Raw genomic sequence first — 15,460 nt, forward strand, 5'->3', positions numbered from 1 at the left:
GATCGATTAAAGTACATGTCTACAGAATGATATTATATATAGGGTGGTGAAAACTAAAACGCAACATAGCTTTTCTGTTTACCATGTCTCCACGTGCTAGTCACTTCCTAGCCACATTTCCGTGAATAATTTACCCTATCTCGCTGTAGTCTCGGTAACCTTCGCCAGAGCTATTGCAGGAGCTACTCTGAACTCATCGGGTTTTATAATTTGCAGAACACCGAAAAATAAAAGGTTCCGAACACATTAGTAGGGGTGAGTTATGATTGTTCAGCATATAGTTGATGAAGATGGACAGTTCAAGACATGTATGGATAAACTGGGCTAACACCCCAAAACCCGGCCTTAAATCTACACAATTGTAACAACCATGTACTAGAATAAGTTCACCTGGACGGACATATTATACAATTATTGATGTTGTTTGAGGTCAATACAATGATTTAGCCATCTGAGGAGTACAATATTCACCGAGCCCGAAGGGCGAGGTGAATATTGTACTTCGAAGATGGCTAAATCATTGTATTAACCGAAAAAAACAGCAATAATCGTTTTATTATATGATTCACTGATAAAATGACACAGCTCATTACTTGTTTGCATTTAATTATGTCCTAGCCAAAAACAAAAGAGAAGCAGAATTAAAATGTTAATAAACCTTACCAGTCGTATCAATTTGAAATTTTTTTTTAAATATAAATTTTAGTTGTCATGAAAAAATATATAATGTCAGTCTTTTTTAGGATAGATTTTGAAAGGAAGGAGTATTATCAAGAAAACTGACAGCCAAAAACTAAAAATTATTGTTCAGTAAAAGAGTTGGCGGGGCGTCCCTGCATCCCCTTTAACCACCTTTACTCGAAAATATATATTCGCTTATGTTTTGTTCACATGGAAAAAAAAAAGTCATAGCCGCTTAAATAGCTTTCCAGAACAATTTTATCAATTTGGAATTTCCCGATCTATTTTTAGATCAATGTAGAGGAAATAAATCCTTGTATTCACCTGGAACGTCACGTGCAGGTCAATACAACGTAGTATTTTTCTAACATAGTTGGATCTCAGCCAATCAGAGAGCTGGAAATTATTCAATCATATAATAAAACGTATTATTATATAGCTAATAAATAGTCTCTAAAAACACTCCAAAAGTCTAGAGATTTTAGCGTTCTGTGTCTTAACGTTTTATTGAACGCTGAGTTTGTATTACGTATACGAGTATGCCCAAAACATTCGGAATACGAGCGCTTAATATCAAACGCTGTAAACAAAAAAGATGTCTGGTCAAATTCTTAGAGCTAAATTAAGGAAAAGAATTGCCATCTGGATTAGATTTGTTTATTTTTTTTTCACAAAAATGAATTTATTTATTAAAAATTTAGTACGCATTAGATTATTTAAAAAAAAACCATACGCGCTAGTTAGGATAGGGCCGTCGAAATGATGTGATATTGAACACTTACAGTACAGTACAGGCGTTTAGCTATATGATAAAGGACTTATTGAACTTACATTGTTGAACGTGAATATTGGCACCAGTTGGCTGTACAAATGCACTCAATCCCTAGCTCGTGCATTTGTACAGCCAACTTGTGCCAATATTCACCGATATAAGTCCAATAACCTAATTCTATTATTTTCTAAACAAGTTTGGATCTTAGCCAATCACAGCGATAGGATTTATTCGATCATACAGTTATTAAGATGATAACTTTAAACTGTATCCATCACAGGCATTTCGATTACGATATTTAAAAAGGCAAGGGGATGCTCAAATTAAAGTTCATAGAACGCAATAAATACAGCAAGAGCGATAACTCTAATTTCAGAACGATCACAAACTAAGTATGAACATGCACTGTGGAGGTGACAATCTCGACCCTGGACCATGTAAAGTTTGTAAAAAGGATAAAAAAAAGAATTGACGAATGTGAAACATGTTTTCTATTGACTATAACGGTAATTATATTTGGAAATTCATTATAGAAACTGTTCTTATAAATCTACTTTCAGTTTGTATACTTTCATAATAATTTTCAAAAGCTCATTTCAAATTTATAGCCTTAAATTGAAACTCGAATTAATTTAGTCTGCAGATATGCAAAAAAGTTATTACAAATAGAGTCCAACATAAAAAAAATTTCTATTTTAAGTAACGTATTACATGTATATGACATTTAAATATGTATCTTTATTATATACTAGTAGATAAATATTAGGAAGTAATATTAACGAATATTCATTGACCAGCCCAAATAATTCTTGATTCATAGAAATGTATTATCAATTTTAATGACAAAAACCATTCTTCATATTTATAGAACATCTACATAAACAATGGATCCCCACCTCGGTGCCCAGGATGTGATCAGATGTGATCTATGTGAGACAGCTATAGTACAGATGTACTGTGATTTCTGTCATGTCAATCTCTGTAAACCCTGTATTGGAGATCATATTGCTGATGACTATAACAAACATCAAATTGTCTCATTCCAACAAAGAAAATACACATTGATCTATCCAAAGTGTGCAACACATCAAACCAAATCATGTGATTTACAATGCAAGGAATGTAACTTTCCTGTTTGTTCCTTATGCTCTGCATCAAAACAGCATGAAGGACATAAATATTTAGTCCTCGCAGAAATATACGACTCAAAGAAAAATGATATCGCAAAAGATACAGAGGAATTACAAAACATTATTTCTCCTACATACATAGAAATCACAAAAGATCTAGAAACACAGATTACTAACTTGGATGAAGAATATGAGAAACTTACAACAGCCATGACAGAACATGGAAAACAATGGCACAGAGAAATTGACAATGTCATCAATACCATGAAAAAAGAAATTGATGATTTTAAAGTAAAACACTTTGACATTATAAAGAAATATGCAGAAGAAGTGAAACAAATACAGATTCTTATTGAACAAACTCTGCTCAAACTGGAGGAAATAGAAGAATCAAATGAAGTGTCCATGACCATAGAATACATCTCCAGAAACAAAGAATTCAGCAAACTTCCTCCCAAAGTGAAAGTATCATTGCCCATTTTTAATGCTAATCCAGTAGATACAGAACAGCTCTACAAGTTGTTTGGATCTCTTGCACCATTATCTACAACAACAGAAGAAAATGGCTACAAACTGAAGATCCTAGACCAGGACGGACAGTTCCTCCGTTATATAGATAACTGTGATTTGAAGGATCCATATGGTTTATGTGTGAATGAAAATTTTGTATTTGTTGCTGAATGTGGAGGAAAGGTTAAGAAAATTAAATACCTTGAATAGAGATATTTGTATATGCTTTTGAAAAGATGATCATAATTGGTCTATGTTTAAATATATTTGAAAAATTTCATTTTTTAAGTAAAAAATTTCATTGTAAACATTTTTTATCTATCAGAACTAAGAAATTATTGGAAAATGTAGACTACACAAACATGATATATACTAGTATCAAAGCTATAATACTTATCCTTATAACAAGGATAAATTTTATATGTACATTGTAATCTGATAATTCTTTGTTTACTTTTAGTTAAAGGCATAATAAATAGATGAATCCTTTATATTATGCTTACTTTAACAGATACCTGTATAAACCAAGTTGATTTTTTTTCTCTAAAATGTCGTAATTTTATTTTTCATTATTCAAGTTTTTTTCTATGGCAATAATATATGAAGTCATTTTTTTTTTATCAAATAAGATGTGTCAATTTTATTATGTTGTTGATTGTTGAATGATCCATATTCAGAGTTGTAAAGAAAATCTTTTCACCTGATAAGGAGAGGTGTATATCCAGATTGTCATGATATCTGCATACTATCTTCTGTTAAAACACGCAAAAAGACAGAATACTTTGACAAATATGTAGCCTTTCCTACAGCTCTTAGTTCTGTGATAAAAATAGAATCAGATGCCAATGTATAAAAACAAAGTATAACCTAACCGTATGCAGTAAGTAATATTCATTCTATAGGGTCCAGATTTGTATTTTACCATATTCTAAGGTATTAGTTCTGTGATAAAAATAGAATCAGATACCAATGTATAAAAACAAAGTATAACCTAACCGTATGTAGTAAGTAATATTCATTCTATAGGGTCCAGATTTGTATTTTGCCATATTCCAAGTCCACCTCTTGTATTTCATATAAATATACAATGATTTTATAGCTTTCAAACATGTTAACTGCAAACTAAAAAATATAGTCCCTAGAAATCTGAAATAGTTTTACCTCACCTGAGATGAAAGGTCAAATGAACTTTGGTCACATTTTGTTTGCAGTCCGTCTGTCTAGGCCGTCTGTCTGTCCATCCGTCTTTACACCTTTCACATTTTTGATTTCTTCTTGTTAACCATGGAATCAATTTCAATCAAACGTGCCCAAAACCATCCTTTCATAGCATACATGTTCTTGAGATGGAGGCCTTTAATTATCTTTCCTATATAATATTTTCCTAACCAAAACTCTGATCACCTGATGAGTCTCCTCTCTACCCCAGGGGGACATGATTAAAAAAATGAATCTACATTTCTCAAGGATTCTTTCATATCAGGGATGTCAATTTATTCGGACAGCTCAGTCGAAAAGTCGGAGGATTTAGTCTATCAATAGTCGAATATTCGTTGAAATTTAAATGAATTTTTCATGTCATTTTGCTTTTTTTCATTCATTATCTACTTGACGTACAATATTTATTCTAATACGCTATAACCATTATACAATGAGTTTCTGAATCATAAACATTTATGTAGTGAATAAATACTGTACATCTACATGTATCCAATGTGCCTGATTTCAATATTAATAAAATACTTACTAATCTAAAGCATTTGTCCTTTCATTTCATAACGATAGTACATTTACCTGTTAATTGAAGCCATTTTTACATGTCGTATCAGTGATCTTTGACTGATGAATATTTAAGAGCACCTCTTACAGAGAGAGAGAGAGAGAGAGAGAGAGATCTTACAATATATTTTAATTTTGATATTTTTTGCAAACAATCATAACAATCTTGAAATTGCTGCATGATATTAACATCAGAAAGAAACACCATTTAATATTACGCTCTTTATTGTCCCTCAATTTACATTGTAACAGCCGATTAATTATTCTTTATGAACGGTCGCATTACGTCAGATCATATAGAACTGCAGGTTGAAACTTAATAAGTTGAATCTACAAAACCAAACAATTCAAGAAAGCCCTCTCCATTTACAACAATAAGAGTTGGACAATCCTTGATAAGCGTGTTTTTGATGGCAACATGTCTTCCCTCCGGCTTAGCTTTTTTGCATTTTTGTGAATAACTTTTTTGGAAAGTTTCACTTGAAGACTGTGTATATATATGTTTGAAGGATTCAGCATATAAAGCATCATATTTGATTTTCCACTACAGAATACAAGTTCAGTTTCATATAACCTTGATGCTGTACTTTCAACTGTTTTTCTATCCTGACATCCAAGTATATTGTCTTTCCACACATTTTTATTGAAATAGAAAATCTGATGCTATGTCTATACCAACACTGAAGATTTTTTAGGCATGTTTGCCGAACATAATTCAACATACCAATAATCTTCTTTGAACTGCTAAAGCATACCCTGAGTTACTGTAAATGTATTAAATTTAGCGGTGTATTCTATTTAGCGATTTTGGCGGAAAGCAGAGTTCGCTAATTTAAGTACATCGCTAAATGTCTTGTAAATTAACAATTATAACTAGCACATTCAGACAGCGCTAAATCAAATCTACGCTTACTTGTTGAAATTTGAATTTCCGCCAAATGTCCTACACGCTAAATGTAATACATTTACGGTATACGTACGAGAACATTGATCTGTATATAAATGAAATGGGCGAATCCAAGTTTATTACCTACTGACTTAAGACATTTTAGTCTAATGTCGGTATGATCGAGCGATTATCGTGTATTCCAATATCCGTTGACATCTCTATTCCATATACATGTACATATGACAAATCTTGGCTTTGATATTCTTGAGAAGATTGCATAATATTTTTTTCTATGTATTCTATGTATTTTCAATGTTACATAGGATTTGGTAATTAGATCACGTGCATGAAAGAGAATCATCTGCCTGTATTACATTTACATAAAACCAAATCTATTAACCTGACTCCAGATCTGACACAAACCATTCATCGAAACAAAAATCATAAAGTCCAGCAACGTATCTCATTTAAGTAACTACAAATCCAAAAATAAACTTGCCGAATACAGAAAAATCCATGCAGACATTGATCAGACAATTCCCTCTTTGAAAATTAACACAATCCAAGGGAAAATCCAATGGAAAAACCTAGTATTAAAATCTGCGGCTACAAGGTGACTTTGACACAAACGACACTGTCGCGTCAGATTGAAGTGTTATAAGACAAACCCAAAGTTATTGCCACCATTTCTACAGGATTTCAACTCTTATGGAGAGTAGCTTCTATGGCAGAAGATAAAGCTTTGGTTGGCGGAGAAGACAGAACAATAAAGAACGGATCGGCACATGGTACTGTTCCTACCGATTGTGGATGTTAACGTCGGCTTGATGATATCAGAGTGCCTGAACCTGGAGAACTAATATATAGGCCTAGTGATGGATACCATGGAACTGTGAACATCGTCATACACAAGAGGACAGAAATAATGATCGTCACACAAAAGGGATGGTAAACAGAAGGCTGTGTTGTACAAGATCAAGGGACATATTGGTCAATCTGTATTATAAAGGCCGAAACAAAATCGTCCGATATCAGGGACAAATAATGAAGCAGTAAGTGTATAAAGATAACGATTCGATAGAAATCTTGAAAATTAGTAATTACATGCTGTATTTGGCAGAGAACAAAAATGAAGACATATCCGTCTCTGATCGTAATGCTGGGACAATGTTTGTTTTGAACAAGGCGGGGATTGTCAGATTCTGATACGACGGTACATCAGTCAGGAAGAAGAAGGCATTTGACCCTTGATATAAAGTGACCGAGTCCATGTGTCATATCATTGTGGCAGCTACAACAATGACTTCTAGAGTGACAGACTCCATGTGTCATATCATTGTGGCAAATTAGATAAATGACTGTCTAGATAAACTTGATGAATAAGGACAGTAGTTCCTGAGATGTATGGATAATGTGGGAATAACGTAAAGGGAGACTGTGGGTAGGGGAGATGGATTCAGGAAAAGTCAAATTTGTACAGTACATAAAGTGTACTGCGGACAATCCCTACAAATAAATAAAAATAAATATAAAGGGAAATTTTGACAAAATTTGTTTTGATTAGGTTTTTACTCCATACTGACAAAAAATAAGCTATCTAAAGATACTTTTTTAAAAATTATTTGTAGATGCCATTGCTTGATATAATGCAAACCAATTCACAATTACGTATCCGAAGAGCACAAACATGAATATTAGTAAGTATAGCTAGGTAACTGAGGCTTTTTTTACCCTGAAAATTTTAAAAGTCAATAATGTGCACTAATTGGTTTACATAATAATACATTATCGGAGATACTTGATATGATGACTTTGTTTTGAAACAAAATTCAATTGAAACATTGAATATGAAGTCTGAGATAAAAATCTATGAATCTGTAAACCGTTACTAATGCCGTTATTTTGTGCAACTCTTGCAGTTACATCAACATGGTTGAGTACCCTACTCCAATCACATATTCTTGATCATTGGAAAATCTTTTGCTTCCAAACACTGCACTTAAAAGTCAATGGATTTGCTGTAAGGGACTGACACAGATTTATGTATTCTACAAGTTAGTGCACCAACGATTTATTTTTACGGCATAAAATGTTCTGTTTTAATTTTCCTCTTAGAGCCACATGTCATTTAATCTAAAAGAGTCGTTGGCTGAGATCTACTTAAACTCTACTTAATTTATAGGATATGTTTGAACGCTTTAGAAAGAATTATTAAGAAGAAAAGACATTGGACATTGGACTAGTGTTTTTGGACATTGGCTCAAGTCTATGAAATGGCGGACCATCAGGTTCTTTTGACCCGAACACCGATAATACTATGTCTATTCTGTGTCATTTATTTTGGTGTCGGTCAAGCAAATGCAGCTTCCAACTGCTTATCAGTGGAAATCAAGAAAAACTACAACAAAATAATTCGAGGAGTACAGGATATGAGTGAGCTAACACCGAGCTGTATTTTTCGTTTAATATGATTCGCATTTCGAAATTTGAGGAAGTGACTGTATAAAAATATCAGTGGGAGGATATTTTAACGTATTCTGGAATGATACCAGGATGAAATGGGAAGCAGCAGAATACAATAACACTTACGAAATTCTTTTTAAGGAAAAGGAAGTACGGAGACCTTTAGTTGTTTTAGCTTCACCTCATAATGAGTTCAAAGACAGTTTCTTTATAAGACATAACTTCGAAAGTCGCGCAGAATGGTATCCAGGAGACATTTGGTCGTCATCATGCACCCCTGATATCTACAAATACCCCTACGACACACAGTCTTGCTCGATATCCTTTGTCATTTGGGACTTTAAAATAAATGAAGTCAGGGCTATTGCTTTATCTGACAAAGTTAGTCTGTACGTTTACTCACCTCACGGAATGTGGGATCTGATAGATACATCGGTTATTTCGGGCGTCGATAGGAAGCGAAAACTATTGTTCATAGATATCACTTTCTTTTTGAAGAGAGTCCCCATATTTCAAATGATCAATATGATTTTTCCTATTATGCTTGTTGGTTAGCTTAACATCCTTGTCTTTGTTCTTCCTGCTCAGTCCGAGGAAAGGGTCGGCTACTCCATTACCGTGTTACTCGCCATTGCAGTCTTTCAAACCATTGCATCTGACCATCTCCCAAACGTTTTTAAGCCTTACCTTTATTTGCTCTGCGTCAAACTTTTAGCCGACCTAATTTTGAGTGCTTTAGTAATGACGCTGACAATAATGACGTTATGTTTCTATCATATACCAGAATCTCGCAAAGTGCCCCCGTGCCTTGCAGCTGTAACAGAATTTGTGTTGTGTAGAACCTGTTGTAGATACTAGTACAAGGTTAAAAACACTCTCAAAGACAACTTCTATTCTTATGATATCAGAAATGGGATCGATATAACAGATTCTGTATCAGATAAAGCTCACCTCCAGATCGAGGTCACATGGGCAGATGTCGGTAAAAGTAGTGATGTTGTGTTTGCTGTGCTTTCCTTACTGGCTTTTATTGCTTCGAATGGTGTATTCTTGGTTATTGCAGTATTTTGAAAATGTTATGAATAAATGTATTACTTTAGATTTATCAAACAGAAGTGTAGTACAGTGACAACGTCAGAAGGACGTGAATTATTCACAATTATTCTTGATTATGCAAGTGACTTAGGCTGATGAAGAACTAATTAAATGACCTAATTATGCTGATGCAATCTATGTTTAATTCAGTTTCAGTAAGAAAATATTATTTCAACATTATTATATGATTGAATAATTCTTATCTTTCTGATTGGCTGAGATCCAACTATGTGGAAGAAATACTACATTATATTTACCTGCATGTGATGTTCCAGGTGATTACAAGGATTTATTTCCTCTAGATCTACATTGATCTAAAAATAGATCGGGAAATTCCAAATTGATACAAATTGTCTTGGAAAGCTATTTAAACATCTATGACTCTTGTTCATGTGAACAAAACATAAGGCAATATATATATTTTCAGGTGAGGGTGGTTAGAGGAGATGCAGGGACCTCCCTCAAACACTATTACTGAACAACAATTTTTACCTTTTTCGGCTGTCGGTTTTCCCTGATAAGACTCCAACCTTTCAAAATCTATCTTATAAAAAAACGACTGAAATTATATCTTTTTTTCATGGCAACAAAAATAGATTAAAAACATTTCAAATTGATATGACTGGGAAGGGTTATTAACATTTTGATTCTGATCCTCTCTTGTATTTGGCTAGGACTTTAAAATTAAAAGCAAACAAGTAATAAGCTGTATCATTTTATCAGTGAATCATATAATAAAACAATTATTGCTGTTTTGTCGGTCAATACGATGATTTAGCCATTTTCGAAGTATAATAGTCACCTCGTCCTTCGGGTTCGATGAATTTTATACTCCTTAGATGGATAAATCATTTTATTACATACTTAGTAATAAATACAGGATTTTTGCATATGCGATATGCCTGACGTCACATTAGCCGTATCAGCACTGCGGGGCTAATATAGGTTATCAACCCTGCAGGGCTGATACGGATCAATATCACACCCCAAGTAAATTAAACCACAAAAAAGTACTTACAAGTGATCTTACACAATTTTTTGGTGGGTTCATATTCTCTTAATTTTAACTTTTTGAAAATAAGGATAATCTAATTTACAAATAATTATTTTCAAATTACGGATCGAGTGTATTGAAATAGAAGTAGAGACAAAACCAAACCGTATGAGACAATAGACCATGTTCATGTATGTAAGAAGTCTATGCATGATTATTCACTTATTTTCTTCTCAACTTAATGTGTGGTGTATTTTATTACTAAGTATGTAATAAACATAATCAGCCCTCTGGCTGATATTGGTGTCTCGGGCTGATACAGGATGTGATGTGGAAAAGGGTATGTATTATTCTCTATGTATTAACCTCAAAAACAGCAATAATTGTATAATATCAACATTTTGATATGGATGATGATATAGGAAATGTGTAAGTAAAAATTCAATTACTTTAGTTATTCTTCTGGTTAGATATTTAAGGAATGCTTTTAAGTTTTGTGTGAGTTATTGGTGTGTGAATCGCATAGACTTGTCACATAGGCATTTCTAGCGCGCTTCATGAAAAATATGCCTACGTGCAAGTCTGTGTGATTCACACACCAATAATTCACACTAAACTGAAAAAACATTCCTTATATTACATTTTACATGTTAGGAAGCAATTGAATTATGCTAAATATTTGAATTTCTCGCTGCCCTATATCGTCGCATTTTTACTAACGTCGCTGCAGCCTCATTGTGATGTCACGTTGACGCACGTTTCTCCGTGTATATTTCTACGCGTGAGTATACACGAAAATGGTTTTCAAATCAATTTCACAGTTGGCTTACTAGAAAAACACAGCGAATGTAAATATTAAGAATTGATATCAAGGAGAAGTATTATGGAATGCTGTTTGTAATAAATATTGGGTAGACAAGATTTAGATTCATTTTCAAGAACATATTTATGTAATTGTCGTCAATTATTATTCGTGAGACTAATATACTGTGCTAATGACATTAAAAAATGATGCTTTCTTTGTTTGTAAATACGACGAGTGAAAAGAAATCTTTCATATAGATTTGTTTTGTAATTTTAAAACAATTAACATGTTTCGTTGATCAATCATTATTGTGATATCATGCATATGTTATGCATCAATTCAAATAATTATTATTTCTGTCTTATGAGAACATTTGTCATTTTCTAGGTACGGTTTAATCAATCCATTCACTGTGGTCAATGTATATAATGTTACAGTAATTTTGAACAATTATTGTTTGTACATGTAAGTGTTTTACCCATTCCAGTCCAATTGTTACAATAAAGTTGGAGAACTCAGAGAATCTAAATTGTTAGTTGCTAGTTTTTAAGTTCACCGAATTCTAAAACTTGAATGTAACACGATACTGACCTAGTGACGGTAAAGATAATTTTAACAATTAACCTATGACATACCAGTAATTACGCACTCAATGATTTTTTTTCATTACGTTTACCCCTTTATGCAGTGGATATCCCTCTATAGAGATTTTTTAGATATTAATCATTATTGGAAAAAGGGGGTTAATGACCAATTTTGGTGAAAAAGAAAACAAAACAGACAGAATTAGGATCAAGATACACCGGTCAAATAGGAAGAAAAACAAGAATTCTTCGATTTACCTCATTGAAGATATCACCTCCATTTTTAAAGGATCTTTTTTTTTCAAAACTGTGGGTTCTAGACTGCGTTGCACTGAAATGCTCATGTCTATATTGCAGTGGAGAGCAATTTTTTTAAAACATTCGTTATGACCGTAAGATAAAAATTATTTTAAAGATAAGTAGAATTAAATATGAACAAATACATGTATAACGAACAGTATTCAAACTTAACATTCATTCAAATAATACAAATGTTGAGTAGAGAAACCACGAACCTCTGAAAGCATCAGAGGTTGGATTAGATGCCATGGGAGTATAAGCATCCCCTGTCGACAGCCACACCCCCGTGTGCTACTTTTCATGACCAGCAAATTAAAAAATCCGTAGAAATTTCAGTGTGTAATAATGGCCTAGCAATTCAATCAGCATTTGACCTGTGAAAAGATTGTATTTGCTTATTACGTTGTTGTATCGACCATAGAAATTGCGAAATGATGACTTCAAACAAGAATGTTAAAATCCTTATTTCGTCACCTTTTTCATTAGTATTTTGCCTCGTGTTAAAAATCCATCGTAGGTATAGAGCATAATCTTGCCTATCTAATTAATTGGGAGACATAAACCCTTTCTGTAGGTGAAAAGGGTATATTGCTACATTGTACGTAAGGAAAAGCAACGATAGAAAAGTTGAAGCCATCGTTTTTATCACAAAGTTTTGTTGTTGGGTACCATTATTTATTTTAGTAAAATATCCAAGTAGGAAACAGAAGTGTCAAACTCTGCGGTGCGTTTTATTTCACGTTTATTGAGATATATCGAATCAGCATACGAATGAAAGTTACTATTAATTGATAATACGTCGTTGATTGATCTAACTGTCGAGTCAAAGGCATCAGCAAGCAAGTACTTTATCTTTTAAACATGAAGGTTTTCAATCAACATTCTTCATATGGATGAAAAAAAAGGTCTGCTAATGACGGACTGTACCCAGAGGATTATTAAAAGACCGAATTTCCAAAAACTACATAGATACTGTTGTTAATTAGAAACTTAGGCATCTTTTTAAGGTTAAGTTCTAGTAAATGAAAGGTACCTACAGATTTATCAAATTTGAGAAATAGATTCCTTTATTGATGCTAATTTCTGATATTGATGCAATGCTAATTCTAATCAGTTGACTAATTTAGCTAGAACTAAATTGTAGACATTTACAAATATAATTCCTATCAGTTTACTGCAAGACTAACCAATAATACTGGATTTACGTATATTTTACATCATATTTGCAATGAACTTTTTAAAGGAGCTTCAGGATTTTCATTCAATATTTAGCAAACTGTAAATGACATCCACATATACATGTAGATCTAAGCTAGCTATAAAAATTCTTAAAATGGACAAAATCATACCGTATAAGTGGAAATTTTAGCGAGACGCAAATTTAGCGATTTCTACCTAAAATTTGGTGTTTTATTTTTAGCGAGAAGTAATTTTGGCGATTTTTAAAATGCTAACCAAAGAAGTTATTACAAATAATACGCAATTAATTTTTAGCGATACATTCAATTTGAGCAATCTCAGAACCCTTGGTTATAATGCCAAAATTAAATTCTCGCTAAAAATTTTACTTATACGGTATAAGTTTTACCTCTCTAAATAATGTATATTCATTCATGTATACTTAATGCTACCCCAGGTAAAAAGAAACTGAAACAAAGGGACGAAATCGTTAAAGCTTTCTATAAATACATGTACTTTCATTTATGTATAACAGAAATACATGCACATTTGCGCTTCTGACTATACTGCTGAAATGTAGTTGTTATATTGAAAATAGACAAGAGAGGAAAAGATCGATAGGACGGCACAGCAGACACGGTAGTGAAAACAGTTGATCCTAGACATTTAAACAATAAAATGTCTTTCTTTGTTTGTTATTACTGGAATGAACGGAAGCAGCTGTTGCAGAAAAAAATACATAACCCGCGTAAGCGGGTTATGTAAATTTTTTCTGCAATAGCTGCGACCGTTCATTCCAGTAATAACAAACAAAGAAAGACATTTTATTGTTTATATTTATATCTGTTTAAATTATCATTTTAAGTAGGATTAAAAATATTAATTATTGTGTAAATGATGCGAACGTCTTTGTACGTTTCATTGATGGAACGGCCACTGATCAAGAAATCTGTAGAGGTGATATGCCTAATGTAGTTCATACAGTGATGAACGCAATGGGTTTTCTTAAGAAATAAAGAAGAAAATATTCAGTGGATGTAAATATATAGTGATAAACTTCATAAGTCATATCATTTTGGCAGACAACAGTTATGGTTGTTTAGCATATACTTGATGAAGATGGACAGTTCAAGACATGTATTGATAAACTGGGCTAACATCATATCCGGCCATAAATATCCACACATTTGTAATAAGTAAACCATGTACAAGAATAAGTTCACCTGGACGGTCATATAACGTATCATTATATAGCTAATAAATAGTCTCTGATAAAACACTACCAAATATCTAGAGAATTTAAGGGTTCTATGTCTTGACGTTTTGTTGAACGCTAAGTTTGTATAACGTATACGAATATGCCCGAAACATTTCGAATACGAGAGCTTAATATCAAACAATCGGCAATCCTCCGCTGACGTAATTCCATTATGTGCAAGGTACATGTACGAGTCATCCGAGGAACTCCGAGTGAATATCAAACGCCCCTTTGTAAACAAAAAATTGTCTGGTCAAATTCTCAGAGCTAAATTAAAAAAAGAAGTGGCATTTGGGTTAGATTGTTTATTTTTTACACAAAAAATGATTTTATTTATCAAAATTTTAGTACGTATTCGATTTTTTCGAAATACTACATATACTAGTAAGCAGAGGGTCGTTGAAATGATGTGATATTGAACACTTACAGGACAGGCGTCAATTTGAAAAGCTATACTAAAAAACATTATTTTGAGTTTGGAATAATTGTTATGAATTATGAGGAAATGTTTAGCTATATAATAAAGGAGTCATATTGACCTTATATTGGTGAACTTGATATTAGCACAAGTTGGCTGTACAAATGCACTCGCAAGCACGTGCATTTGTACAGCCAACTTGTGCCAATATTCACCAATATAAGTTCAATAACCCAATAATATTACATTTTAAACAATTTTGGATCTCCGCCAATCACAGCGATATGATTAATTCAGTCATACAGTTATTAAGATGAATGTAAGATACATTGTATTTGCAATGTTCAAAGCTAAACAACTGTTTTAAGGAGGGGGCAATGTGAGTCTTATTTATAATCTTCAGACTTTAAACTGTAACCATCATAGGCATATCGATTACGATATTTAAGAAGGGGGGTGCTCAATTAAAGTTCATACAACGCAATAAATGCAGCAAGAGCGATAACTCTAATTTCAGAACGATCACAAACTAAGTATGAACATGCACTGTGGAGGTGACAATCGCGACCCTGGACCATGTAACGTTTGTAAACAGGATTGAGA

The 15,460-nt window shown here is 33.0% G+C and overlaps 1 protein-coding gene and 1 pseudogene across 1 annotated transcript; both read left to right on the plus strand.

Moving 5' to 3' along the window:
* Positions 1 to 2,324: 2,324 nt before the first annotated feature.
* LOC134262866 (E3 ubiquitin-protein ligase TRIM45-like) lies at positions 2,325 to 3,303 on the plus strand. The gene has a single exon (XM_062745188.1). The coding sequence runs from the start codon at positions 2,338 to 2,340 to the stop codon at positions 3,301 to 3,303; it is 966 nt and encodes a 321-aa protein (XP_062601172.1). The 5' UTR covers positions 2,325 to 2,337.
* Positions 3,304 to 8,034: 4,731 nt separating this feature from the next.
* On the plus strand, positions 8,035 to 9,445 carry LOC134262868 (neuronal acetylcholine receptor subunit alpha-3-like; annotated as a pseudogene).
* The last annotated feature ends 6,015 nt before the right edge of the window (positions 9,446 to 15,460 follow it).

This window comes from Saccostrea cucullata, unplaced genomic scaffold (genome assembly GCF_032062105.1).
Source record: "Saccostrea cucullata isolate Sc308-1 unplaced genomic scaffold, CSIRO_AGI_Scuc_v1 ctg11816, whole genome shotgun sequence".
Classification (NCBI taxonomy): Eukaryota; Metazoa; Mollusca; class Bivalvia; order Ostreida; family Ostreidae; genus Saccostrea; species Saccostrea cuccullata.

Coding starts and splice junctions, on each gene's coding strand:
- LOC134262866 (XM_062745188.1), top strand. CDS start 2,338: ATGGATCCCCACCTCGGTGCCCAGGATGTGATCAGATGTGATCTATGT.